At 40.3% G+C, this 13,594-nt stretch overlaps 2 protein-coding genes across 5 annotated transcripts; one reads left to right on the forward strand and one right to left on the reverse strand.

Annotated features, from left to right (window-relative positions):
- Window positions 1-17: 17 nt before the first annotated feature.
- oxa1l (OXA1L mitochondrial inner membrane protein) lies at window positions 18-4,718 on the reverse strand. 2 transcript variants are annotated; one of them, XM_047591666.1, is made up of 10 exons: window positions 4,579-4,718; window positions 3,498-3,629; window positions 2,586-2,886; window positions 2,316-2,459; window positions 2,140-2,225; window positions 1,787-1,951; window positions 1,575-1,679; window positions 1,310-1,472; window positions 1,111-1,200; window positions 18-261 (listed from the first exon to the last, which is right to left on the reverse strand). In XM_047591666.1, the coding sequence occupies exons 1-10, from the start codon at window positions 4,690-4,692 to the stop codon at window positions 140-142; spliced, it is 1,422 nt and encodes a 473-aa protein (XP_047447622.1). In that variant the 5' UTR covers window positions 4,693-4,718; the 3' UTR covers window positions 18-139. The 2 variants fall into 2 exon arrangements, with proteins under 2 accessions (XP_047447622.1, XP_047447615.1); XM_047591659.1 differs by having other exon boundaries at window positions 3,498-3,632.
- A 1,799-nt stretch (window positions 4,719-6,517) lies between these two features.
- On the forward strand, window positions 6,518-12,072 carry LOC125022679 (uncharacterized protein DDB_G0292642-like). 3 transcript variants are annotated; one of them, XM_047609558.1, is made up of 5 exons: window positions 6,518-6,640; window positions 7,222-7,322; window positions 7,442-7,542; window positions 10,520-10,675; window positions 10,777-12,072. In XM_047609558.1, the coding sequence occupies exons 2-5, from the start codon at window positions 7,238-7,240 to the stop codon at window positions 11,203-11,205; spliced, it is 771 nt and encodes a 256-aa protein (XP_047465514.1). In that variant the 5' UTR covers window positions 6,518-6,640; window positions 7,222-7,237; the 3' UTR covers window positions 11,206-12,072. The 3 variants fall into 3 exon arrangements, with proteins under 3 accessions (XP_047465514.1, XP_047465508.1, XP_047465499.1); XM_047609552.1 differs by lacking the exon at window positions 6,518-6,640 and adding an exon at window positions 6,796-6,924; XM_047609543.1 differs by lacking the exon at window positions 6,518-6,640 and having other exon boundaries at window positions 6,939-7,322.
- Window positions 12,073-13,594: the final 1,522 nt, after the last annotated feature.

The following is a 13,594-nucleotide window of genomic DNA, read 5'->3' on the forward strand; positions in this document are numbered from 1 at the left end:
TCAAGACAAAGAAATGGTTTTAAGGTTTACGTTTTAATAAGAATAGCACATAACATTTCACTTTCCCCAACATTCCCTCTCTTCAGTTCATAAATATGTACACGGCTGATACTACTGTCAAGCTAACAGCCGGTCAGATTCATCCAATAGTGTCCTTCCATGGCCTTGCTTTGTCTCCTGCTGACTTGTCTTTAGCTGATGCTGCCGCAATTGGAGGTGTCTGCCGCAGAGGATTGTGGGTAAACGTCTGCCTCAGCGGTCCTGCAGGGAGGAAGGGAAAGCACTACTGAATAAAACACAAACCATTTCAGGACAAACGGAATTGGCTAATGACTGGAGAGAGAGAAATTACTGACACAAGACACAACTGGAAATCTGAAGTCTCACAAATCTATCTATTTGTTGAATAATTGAAACTTATAATTTGTAACACCAATTAATTCATATCTGATATATAAAAAGGCAAGTAAATAGTGATTAAAATGTTCTTTAATATCTTGTTCAACTAATAATCCAAAACCAAAGGATTCAGTTCACATTAACGCTTGATATTTAATAGTTCAAACAAGTGTTTTAGTTTGAAGTTTCAAACAGCTGCAGTAAATAAACAACATGAGTCAAATACTGTAAAGAAGTAAATTCAGCTAAGTGCAGGATTCAGATGTGTATTTACGTCTTCAAACATTCATGTCAGGGCCACGTGCTATTTTTGCAGCACACTTAAAAGTCTTACAGGGATTCAAAATGTGTGTGTCTCTCCCTTGAACTGCAGCCAGAGCGCGGGCAAAAATGAAACACTCAGTATGTCAGAAAACATTAGGTCTGGTGGTCTGGGATTTTGGGTCAAAAACATTTTTACTTTTCTTTTAATTTGCCTGCAAGAAGTCATGAAATCCACAAGAGGGCGCTACTTAACACACCATTTTATAAGGCTGTGTTTTTTAAATTTATTTTTTAATCATTGTACATTTATCTTTAAATAAGCTGCGCATTTGTCAAAAAAGAGAGATTATACATATATACTGTATATGACTAATACATCTTATTTTATCATCATTTATAGACAACTCTGAATCAAGCCTAGCAATAAACAAAAGCAGAGAAACTGACCTTTAGCAGCGAGATCCAGGTGATTTTTTATCCTGGCTGACTGACTGACTCTCTCTTCCAGCTGCTGGGCCAGCTGAGCGTTCTTCCAACCTGTAGATCAAACCATTCCAACACAAGAAATGTTCAGAGTTGCAACTTTAAATCATCAATAAATGCAATTTTAAAACCAATCAACCACTTTTATCCCCGCAACACCAACCCTTCTTCATGCTTTCAATCAATCCCTCATTTTGAGGCATGACGGAGGCCGGATGTGTGATCCTCTCTGGGATATTCAACTTCTTTCTGACCAATGGGTGTCTGAGCAGAGCGACTTGACCCAGGGAGAAGCAGTTTGAGGTCAGCCAGTAAGTAAACACTGCCTGAAGTTTGTTGGAGGAGAAACACATTTTAGACACAGATCGCCAAGATTTAGCAGCAGCAGAATTTAAGTGGTGTTTTGATCTGGACTAACTAGGACTGACCGTGGGGAAGTTGATAGTGAGAGGAAGGATGACAAAGGGCATAATCCTGAACACAGTCTTCATGGCTCGGAGGTTGGGGTTATCAACACCTGACTCTGCACCGAGCTGAAAGAAAATAAGATCAACGTGGTGATTACTGCAGAAAAGAACTGAAATACTCATGAACTGGATGAGTATTTTACATTTGATGAGTTAAGTAAAAGCGGCCTTACCTCCAAGATAAAGAACATGGTTCCAGTCACGAACACAGGTAGAATATAGAAAGGATCTGATGCCGTCAGATCTACGAACCACAGGAGACCTCCTGTCTGTAGGCTGGGTACCGGTAGATAGGCCATCTTTCTCAATGCGATGAAGAAAGAAATGAAGACTGGGGCCTGAGGGACAGTGACAGAGGAGTGAGTTGTCCTAATAATGTACACAGGACAGACAGAAAATGTAGAAAAAAAACTTAAATATAGAAAATAAAACACAAATAAATCCACAACAAAACAACTTTTGTATCCAGACTGAAAATAGATGTATGTTACTTTTAAAAATATGCTTAAATGTTAAATTAACTGACCTGGACCAATGGAACCAGGAAGCCACGCAGAGGGTTCACGTCGTTCTTCTTCTGGAACAAGCTCAGTTCAGAGTAGGCTTTGGCAACTGCAGCAGGAAAAACGGAGTTCAGGATTAGCTGAGCAGAAGTGTGACTGATCATACAAATGAAACGAAGAAAGAGGAGCGAACATTTACATTCAAATTTGTTTCCACTCTGTTTGGCCTCATTCATTTTGTTGGTTAGTTTGGTGATCTGAGGCAGCACATTGTTCAGCTTGGCTGCCTCTCGCTGGCCTTTCACTATGACTGGAAACACAGCCAGTCGAGCCAGAACGGTTCCTATACCGAAGAGAGGAATCAACAGAAGCAGAAGGAAAACGGTGTGAATAAAACATTATTTGTTCTGGCAAATGACAAACTTCTATTTTTCCAAAGTGGCTGAGAGACGTTTTAAATTGTGCTCACCTGCAACAATGGCTCCCCACCAGGGCAAACCTAGATCAAGGTGCATGAACTCTAAAATGTTCTGGACGAGACCCACTGGCGTATAAGCGCCCAGTCCCAGATCTGCTAAATTGGGTTCTGTAGCAGCAGCCTGAAGGACGTCCACTGCAGTGGGTGCAGCATCGAGCACCTGCTCAGTGACTGGCTGGGATAAAACAAGGGTGGGGTCGGCGGACACAAGTTTCGGGGAGGGATCCGGGACTGTAGGAAGAGCACGGCTGTCTGCTACTGGTACTGCCAAAGAAACGGTTTCAACAGGAATCTGAAAAAATGAACATAACACAACATAAAACGACATAAGAATCAAGTGGGTCTGAAACTGAGGCTTCACATTGATTCATCAATTTCAAATGCAGTGTGTAAACATACAGATAAAGTCACTAATAGTTTTATAGTCAGATATTACCATTATCTTCCAAGCAGTATAGTGATATATGATGTTATAAAAGTCAGGATGTCAGGGCTGTCTGACACGAGCCACAATTATACCTGATTAAGAGTTATGAGTGTAAACATATTTACACTATAATATAAAACACAGCACATATGCATTCTGTCTAGGGCTTAAGACGGTCTCAAACTATAGTAGTCTTAAAATCATTATCAAAGGTCATATCAGGTTGCATCACACAGGCTTGGCCTAGTCAGGCTCAATTCTTATCAGAACGAGTCTGTATGTGGATCACCTTTGTACACAAAACTGAAGCAACTTACTGTAAATCTACTCACTACTAACTCCTTAACCAATAATTTCCTTTAATGGTAACAACAAGCAAGGTGGTAAAAAACACCAGATGTCACCTCAATGCATGACAATTGTTGCAAGTCCCACGGTGAAAGGTGACAGCCTACATCAGCTCGCTGCCAACTCACCTGTGAACTGTTTTGTCTGACGGCCACGGCATTCACCCACAGGAACTTTCCATGGTGTCTGCGTCCCAGCAGAGTCCTCGTGACAGGACTGTGGCTCTCGAACACTGTGTGAAGCTGGGACTTCTGGTGCAACTGCTGTGTGGACACCAGAGGGACTGCGTATCAGCCAGGTGGACACTTTCCACAAAGACCGTTAATCAAACATAAGAGTAATCAAAGAGTATTCTTATTTTAATCATTTAACGGCAAAAAGAAAACATGTATAGTATCCAATTACAGTTGATCGGATTATATAATTGAAATATCACTTTATGCAATCTTCCCATACAATGTGCAAAATATTTGGCAGTTTTTTCACCTCTTTTGAAACGTACCACACCAACTGAACTACAGGTGGGCCGCTTATTACACTAGTGTAACTACAAAAGGCCAGAGGCTCCTTTACCTGGTGCTGAAAATTAGCTGACACGGATACAACTCAAAATTATACAACACACTATTATACGGCTGTGCCACTTCTTGTCAATTAACTTAAAAAAATAAAAAAAACGGATGTGCAGCAGGTTCAAGTAAAACCTGAGATATAGTGACCTCTAGTGGCACAACAGCTGAGTTTGGCCTAAATTATAGGCAAGGTTTAAACCAAGGTAATCCTCAAATTAAAACTAAACTAATGTGAAAGGAGAATTTAAAATTTGCATTTGCTTCCAGCCAGGAGAAATGGTTTGGGTTTGGTGATGGCTGACAAAGCTGAGAGTTGCCAACGTAGCCTCGCTAGCATGTGGACATACAGTTAAGTGGCGTAAGACATTCAAAACATAGTCCGTTAGTCACATATTTCAATGCTTCAAGACTATGTATATGGTTCTGGGTTAAAACATGTGGGCATTTAACTGTGTTACAAAACGACTGGCGTCCTCTGAGGAGGTTCCTCCTGTCAAAGTCACGCAGAAGGCACTTACAGAACTCCGCAGTGATGATGCTAACCGGCTAGCGAGTTAGCCGCAGAAAGCTAGCGTTTGTGTCTTAGCTTAAGGAGCAGCGACGAAGTAAAAGGCTCGAAACTGTAAAGAAAACATACGTGGTTCCAGCTGTCTGATAGAGAGTTGTTGCCGCCGCGGTTTAATTTTCCAGTCTGATGCAGGAAACACCTTCCAAGGCAACGCGGAGTCACCCCGCTCCTGAAGGCGGCCATGTTGACAAGGAGAAGACTGTCTGCTACGGAAAGCCTGAAGGGTCACTCAAGCTTCGCGCAAATTAGGGGTTCACGTTTGTTTTTGCTTATTTGTTTGACACTTGAATAAATAACCGACAATTAATTATTAAATGGATTTGTATTTACTGCCATACAGTAATAAAGGCTTTAATTTAAACCAGTCCTTCATGATGCCTGAGAGGATGCCTGAGCCAGTTCCACTATCATTAGATCACCTTTTACACACACACACACACACACACACACACACACACACACACACACACACACACACACACACACACACACACATTTTTCATACTGTGTTCATACTTTGTTCATTGTCTGCATTGTATTGTCCAATAATTAAAAAAAAAGAGATAAATTAGCTGAAGACAACAAAACTGGTTTTTAAAACAAGTTTATAACATGGAGGTCTATGGGACTCACAGCTGGAGCCAGCCTCTAGTGGATATTCGAGGAACTGCAGGTTTTCCCCCTCCCCTGTTTCATTTGCTAAAAGCTGCAGCTCTGTACTCATAATTGCACATATTCTTCACGCTAAGAGTTCATTCTGTGTCACCAGATGCAGTCATATGCTGAGAAAGTCACTGGCCTACTGCTACCTGAGTATTTATAGTAAATCTTCAGTCATGTCTCGTAAAAAATAAAAAAAAGAAGAAAGAAAATAAACCATTTACTTTATGACCAATTCATTAGGTTTTCAGATTTAAAACATTTTAAACTAATGTTAAACATTACTAAGTAGGGCTTGTTGCACTATATCAAAATAAAATATTATGCTCAAATAATAAATATATTGACAGTGGTCCTTCACGTTTTCCTGTAATCTCTTCAAACATTTTAACTTAACGATCATCCAAAAACAAGCAAGTCGTGAATTGCTTTCGATTTTAATGGGATCATATGACACATAATTGATCATAAAGCAGGAACAATTTTTGGAAAAGTTTTGTAAAAAGTTGTCACACAGACATACATTAATTTTGGACAGTTTTAACAATGACAAAACATAAATTGCATCCTTCATAGGTTTGGGGTGATCATAATGTTTTGACTGTATACATATAAGCCTACGCTCTTATGTTGAAGACGGCAACTCTGGAGTTTAAGAAAAATAAAATGGAATGTATGTTAAAATATATGTGATATAAATTCTTGAGACTATGCAGATGATGATGATGGTGATGATGATGATGATGATGATCTCAGTCTCTCAGTCAGCCTCCGTGAACCTTCCTCACCATCTGGATGTGAGACATCTCCTTGATGTCGTAGTCAGACAGTGGGGCAGAGTCGTTGTCCAGAGGTTTGTCTACGACGACCAGTTGAATCATATCTGGGGTCAGTCCTGCACACACACACATAAAAACCACACTTTTACAGATATATAAAATAATAATAATAATAATACTAATAATAAAAAAATAAATAAATAAAAAATAATCAAATCTCTACATGTGAGCTGTGTTAAAGCCGTGGACGGTAGCACAGGCCAGTTTATATTCATCTAAACGGAGTCCAGTTAACATGTCCTCTACAGGAGATTTAATTTTAAGAAATACATATTCAAGAAAAAACAATCTTTGTTTTTTTCAAAACAAATTTGGGTGACATCGATTTACAGATGACCCTTGAGGGCTCTTATAAAGTTTTCTTGACTAATAACACAATTGCGTGGATTTTTTTTTTTTTTTTTTTTGATTGCTGCTCCTCTGTGATCTGTTTCTATTTACCTTTGCAGTTTGGGAACAGCTGTATTGCTTCCTCCTTCAGTTGCTGCACCGTCGTGCGTTGGATCTTTCCCTTGTGCAGGTTGATCGTCTTCATGTGACCTGAAAAGGAATTTACAAAGACTTGGCACATTTTGCGCAGTTTGTTTTGTTAGCCGCCGATATTTCCAGATCAATGATAAAGGTTGTTTCAGGTGAGTGGGGTATTTATACTGTGCGCCGTGGAAATCCCCCGCCACGGAGCTATCGCTTTCATTTTAACATCGGGCATCTTCAGACAATTCGCTACTAATCATTAAACAAACAATAGCATGGATACGTAACATGCACCCTGGACAGCCCCCCACTGTTTAGTTACTGTAATTGTCAATGCAGACTGAGAGAAAAAAATAATCAGACGTTTCCTCATTCCTTAATCGTTTTAGTTCAGCCGGACAGATCTCCACTCCAGCTGATCGTTCATAATTTTGCAGCTCAGGTAAAACTAATTCTGTTTTCATTATGGTGTGCATGTGAAGTGTAACTGGCTAACTGTTGTTCATTTGTATTTGTTGACAAAACTGAGCACATGAGCGCGCATCGTCTCTGTGTAGCGTCGTCTGTGTTTTATCGACAAACTGAAGGCTTCATAATAAGAGAAATGTGCAGGGTTTTCTTTTCGTTGCAAAACCAATGTGTGTCTGCGCATGTCGATACAAACGGGAGCCAGACCTTATTCTTCATATCACACCAACTCACAAAATGCAACCGAAAGATGTTTCCGTAATTTGTGCAGGAATCAAAGCATCGAGATGGATTCAAATAAATTCCCGGAAAAGTGTTACGATCCTCGGGACCCGACGCTTCGTTTTGTCGATGGAGAGGACGATTTGGACTGTAAGTAGACCTCCATCAGTCATCGTTAAACGTTTCAAAGTGATGCGTTATCATAAGTGATGTGTGTACATATTACGCTATGTTATAGAGTGACGCGCTTTCTGTCTGTGCGTCCTCAGTTCTGTGTGAAGGCTTCAAGTCTCCGAGAGCTCTGATGTCCTGTGGCCACGCTGTGACCCCGATGTCTCTCACTAAGTGGTGTGATACATTACTGAAACAGGTAGGCTGCGGATTCTTTCCATTCAGCTGCGTCAGTTTCGGATCTTAGACGAGCGAAACTGTTAGACGAAATTCTGTGACGCCTGTGTCTGTGAAGGTTATCTAGGTCAAGGCATCCAAAAGGCATTTAATAAAGGGAGCTGGACATGTATAACTTCTAGAAGACGTTTTGCCACTCATCCAAGTAGTTTCTGCAGTTCTGAGAGACTAGTGGGAAGTTGAGATTGAGGACTGTAATGTCCTTATTCATAAATACACCGCTGCTATTACCAGATGGAAAGATTTCTGTTCTGCAGAAAAAGTGATAAAAAGCAATAATGCCAATCCTTCTGTTTATGGACTGGACTGTTTCCAGTTCATGATGCCCTTTATCTTTGCCTTTCTGTTTCTGGTGCAGTTTAAAATGTCCTTTGTTCTTTCGATTGCACTATAACAGAGGGAATTTGGCAAGCTAATTTACGAGATGCAATCTCAGACTGTACAAGCACTACCCCACGTTCACAAACGAAACCTGTGCACATGTAACTGTAACGGTATTCCCCCACCCTCAGAACTGTCTGTTTCGGCATCAACATTGCTGATAACACCAGTGGAGGTACACAACGAGAACCCAAACAAACAAATGCAAGAGAGATACACCTGAGTCACTGTGCGTTAATTGGAAATATTTATGAACAGATGGACTATAATGTTTGCTCGAAAGCAAATTAAAATATAGGCTGACTTTTGCACCTCACAGATATGTAATACTGGCAAATTTTCCCTGAATAAACCAATTCCAAAGCATAACGTTTCTGGTTCATTTGTTTGTTTGTGTTCTCTTTGTCTACTTTCAGCTCTTATGTGAAAATCAGCTGATATTCAGGGTCATTTTTATGCAGAAATATGCAAAATTCTGAGAGATGCAAGTACTTATAAGCAGCACTCTGTGTACCAAGGGTTTTCGTCATTTGCCTGCACGTCATGCTTTTTTTTAAAGATTAATTTCTAATCATTTGTCCACAGTGACAGTAACAAGCTGCAATTGCTCGGTCTCAATGTAGTGGCATAAAATCTCATAAGTGTATTTTAAACTACTTTGAAAATAGTGAACCAAAAGTATGAAGTAGCATTGAACAGAAATACTCAACTTAAGTACAAGTAAGTCAAGGTTATAAACAGTACACTGTGTGTTACATAATACCAGTCAAAAAGTTGGACACACCTTCCTTATACGCTTGATGAAAAGCCAAAACAAACGGCAGTTTCAATTTTACAGAACATTTTAGTTCTTTTCTCAGCGTAATAGTCACATCTAATTCCAGGAACATCACCAAATCCTCCAAAAGCTGAAAGAAAAAAGTATCATTTTGAGGTACTTGTGCTTGACATGAATAATTGGATTTTATGCTAGCCGTTCTATTTCTGAAGTAAAAAATGTACTCTGTGCTTTTTACTCCACTATAACAGAATAGTTTACAAGCTTATATACACGATGCAGAGACATTTGAACATAGATGTCAGAAGCAGGAAAAAGGACAAAAAATTTCTAGTCTGCAGTGGTCTGTTTTGTTTCTAGTCTCGATCAGTGCATTCGAAAAGTTGCTCCGAGGAAGGAACAACAGCAAGCCTGCAAGAAAAGTCATGGATGATCAAGGCTCATCTTAAAGTTAGCTATTGTAGCTCACATTGCTGAGAACGCTCATGCTGTTTCTGAGTCAGAACACAGGTCCACAAGTCCAGCTGACCTTATTCAACACTTTTTTGTATTACCATGACCTGGATGACTGAGAACCTTCACAGACACAGGAAGCATCACAGTTCTTTTTTAATTTTATTTTTTTATGGGGCTGTTAGATCGTTCATGGTGTCCATGCTGACCCCTGTCTGCTATTGCTATGGAGGTGTGCTTGATATGCAGCAATTCAGGTGGTGTCAAAGTGACATCCATTAGTGAACACCCATTAGATTAGATTAGATTAGACTGCCAAGGAATTTTGATTCCTTAATTTCTGGTGTGATGTTGACACCATTGGCTAGCAGCAGTCATAAGACGGATTTCCATTGACGGCCTGGCTCTGCACCGCCCCAGCTTTTTTTAAGGACCTTTTCCATTGCTTGAGCCTGACCCCTCTCCCCTGGTTTTGTGGACTTTAGCCATACCCACGCTTGTTGCTACCAGCAACAGCCGGCCACACGAAGTTATGTTCCAATAAGTCATGCAGTTATGACCTTTCGAGCAGAACACAATGAACGTAATAAAAGATAAAAACGTAGAGGACGACTGCGCCAATGGTGTAATGGATTCAATGGAAGCTTCCCTACCGGCGCTCCCTGGTCTGTGGCCGCATATCGCGTCCATGTCCTCTTACCATTTCGGGACTTTTCAGTCAGCACCACTCGTATTGTTGTGCCCCTTGGCTGCCCGATAATCGGCATTCAGTTTTTAAATTTGTCCTTTATTTGTTTTACCGTCCTGATATAGCAAAATTTGGCCATCTCAGCAGCGATCCGATGGAAAACCTTGTCGTTCCGAGAGGTCCCGTCCAACTCCCGCCTTACATCTCTTCTCCCAACAAGGGCAGAAAAGCCCCCACCTCTGGGCTGGTCCACAATGACATTACTTTTACAGTCATCATTTAAAAATGTGAGCAACTTATTACTAGTCAAAACCAAAACATCCGGGTTTGTACCTGCCGCTGATTTTTTTTCTGACCAATCAGTAGTAAGCAGCGTCCTACGTCACATTTTCAGCCCCAATTCACCTACTTCAGACTGACTTTAGAGGAGGTATTAAAAAGTACCCAGAAAACTAACCCTTTGGCCTCGTTCCGCCCACCTTCTAGCAATGGAAATAGTGATTTAAAGTGGATGAGGCGGTGTGGAGGTAGGCCGTTGTATGGAAATCCGACTACAGAGACTCCTCTGAATCTTTGCAGAGTTGAGTGGTTTGTTTCCAACCTGTGGTTCTCATGAGATGTTTCTTTTCCTTGTTTCAGGGTAAAAGCAGATTTGTGTGTGGCCAGCCTAACTGTAATGTGGAGTGGTCTTTTAAGGAAGTTTGTAAAATGGCTCTTCTGACCCCGGAAGAAAAGAAGTACTTTAAAGAAATCCTGGCTCTCAATTATTTCCGGGAAAATATTGAAACCAAACCAGTAAGTGTCCTTACAACAACAACAACAACAACAACCTGCTACTTAAAATGTCGGCCTACATGCTAATAAAGTGCTTTTCTTTACTCTTTCCTACCTCACAGTGTCCTGGATGCACATCTTCTGTCGTGAGAGCAAAGGGATCCAACCTGTTAGTCTGTTGCACAGTGTGCACAGCAACCAGACGGCAGCCCTATGACTTCTGCTGGCAGTGTTTGAGGGAATGGAAAGGTCCACGCACACGGTCAGACCGCTGCGACAATGATGGCTGCTGCAACCTGTCTCTAGAAACTCTGAAAACCTGCCCAGATGTTGTCATATCTGGGGTCGCTGGTTGTCCCTCCATCCGGGCCTGTCCCACCTGTGGCTCACTGTTGGAGCACACCAAATTACACTGCAACAATGTTGTCTGCCCTCGGTGTAGCGTGGAGTTCTGTTTTGTGTGCCTGGAGACCAGTGATGAATGTGATATGGATTGCCTCTGTGCTGTCGCCCCTAGACAGACCTCTATACCTGTATGGAAGAGGAAATAACAGGAACAACACCAGACTTTGTTCTCCACTTTGCTTTGATGCAAGTCAGCTTTTGTTTAGACATGTGACACGTGTTTCTGGTTTAGATGAAATCTGATTCCTTCATCCTGTGTATACACTCACCAGCCAGTTCATTAGGCAGGTCGTAATATAACAGTCCTGAACTAGATCTTAGCATCATGAAGGTTATAATATACAGCATTTGTTTAAAATAACTAAAAGAGAGTTCTTGATTCTACTGTGTTTTTCTCTTTTGAGGCTGTGGTTTGTGGCACTATTAAAACGGTTTCTATTATTTTGACAATTAATCAGGGGACGTGGCTAAATAAACAGAAACTCTTTAGTGCTTAATTTGATCTAATTTAACGGCACCACAAACTACATGGTCCACTATGGTCATCCAGTAGTAACAGTGGCCTCAGCCCAGAGCGGGGGATCACGTACTTTCTTCCATCTTATTCTGATCAAAGAGCACTAAAGTGCACCTCAACCCCTTAGATTTTAAGTGTAGTTCAGTACAAACCAGGCGCTTGTAATAAATGCAGTGATCACATGATTTCCTATAACTGCTGCGAGAGACTGAAAGTAATAACAGATAAATAAAAAATCTTCGGGGCTTTCCGTGAAGGCGGTACAAACGATAACCTCACATCACACGACAGTTAAGACGGAGAGTCACGACTAGAAGGGATACATGCCTCGATTTGTCGAAACAAAATTCAAAATAATAAGGACAAGAACAGAGACGCTTCTCCGAAATTAAACTCTTTGAACTGTATGTTTTCAAATGTTGTTACACTGTGTAAGATCTTCATAATTCATGTCTGTTCTTTATGATTTCTGCCAGTAAAGAGTTGAATAATGTAACCAATGTCTGCATTAATTACATCATTTTCAGTCATGTCTGAGTCAAGGGGTCCCAAAGAGTTTATTGATTATTCCATAGTTGAGTTTGATGCCTGTTTTGGATCATTTTTGCAGATCTCATTTCATTTTTACTTTGACGATAGTTATTTACATTTCCTTGCTTATCTCCTCAAAGGCAACAACTTAATGATGAGACATAAAGTTGGTGAGCTTTGAATTGTTTTTGATTTTAATGGGAACTTATGACACAAAACAAAATACAATGCACAAACAATCTACATTTTTTAAATTAAAAAAAATATATTTTTTCCCCCACAAAGACATCCTCACCGTATAACCAGTATATATCTGTATACATCTGTATACAGTAAGCTTCACAGGGTTGGGGTCATAACAATGGCTTGAATATTCGAATTTCCTTGCATCTTAATTTATCAGTAAATTCACTTACAAAACTTATAAAAAGACAAAGATAAAAAGACAAAAATAACATTCCTGCAAGGTTTTCTTTTTAACTTCCTCACACAGTCCCAGTCAGTCATACCTTACACTTTAATGCTGAACAAGGCAACTCTCTGAGTTTAAGGAAATAAGAGTTTTTTAATCAATATGTGATTTAATATCTATAGATATTATATAACATATTTATATTCTATAGATAGAATATGCAGTGATGGTGGTGATGGAGATGATGATGATGATGTTGATGATCTCAGTCTCTCTATCAGCCTCCGTGAACCTTCCTCACCATCTGGACGTGAGACATCTCCTTGATGCCGTAGTCAGACAGTGGGGCAGAGTCGTTGTCTAGAGGTTTGTCAACGACGACCAGTTGCAGCATATCTGGACTCAGTCCTGCACACACACGAGAAAAAACAAAAACAATGGGGTTTCACTTTTTGCGCCCATCGGAAAATCAGACCTGTACAGGTGAGCTGTGTTAAAGTTAACATGTCCACTGCAGGTCATTTTATTTCAAGAAATACAAACTGTAAAGGTTTTTGGTGACACTTAGCTTACATATTTTTTCTTTACATACCAACAAATACACACACAAAAAATAATTTAAATATATTTTAAATATTAAATTTGCTATATGGCCTGTTTCTATTCACCTGCACATTTGCTGAACTCCTTCACCGCTTTCTTCTTCAGCTGCAGCACTGTCATCGACTCGAGTTTTGTCTTTCTCTTGTACAGGTTGATCTTCTTGACTTCACCTGTAAACGAGTGAAGAACGAGTTGGTCCGTCTTACACATGCTGTGCAGTTTGTTTTTGCAGGTCACTAGTATTCGCAGGTAAAAGGTTGTCTGATACTAGGTGAAGAGGTGAATAGACTTTTATAGGCAAAAAAAAAGTGTGGATGAAGGGAAAGCCCGTTGGAGGAGGGCTTTCGTTTTTAACTGTGGGATGTTAGGGTATTTTTCAGACAACTGGCCGTCAGTCAGATAAACAAACACTGTCCTGTCAACCCCACCAAATAGAAGAAATCACGTGACTGAGCATTCCCTTTCACTTTAT

The sequence above is a fragment of the Mugil cephalus genome, chromosome 1 (genome assembly GCF_022458985.1).
Source record: "Mugil cephalus isolate CIBA_MC_2020 chromosome 1, CIBA_Mcephalus_1.1, whole genome shotgun sequence".
Lineage (NCBI taxonomy): Eukaryota > Metazoa > Chordata > Actinopteri > Mugiliformes > Mugilidae > Mugil > Mugil cephalus.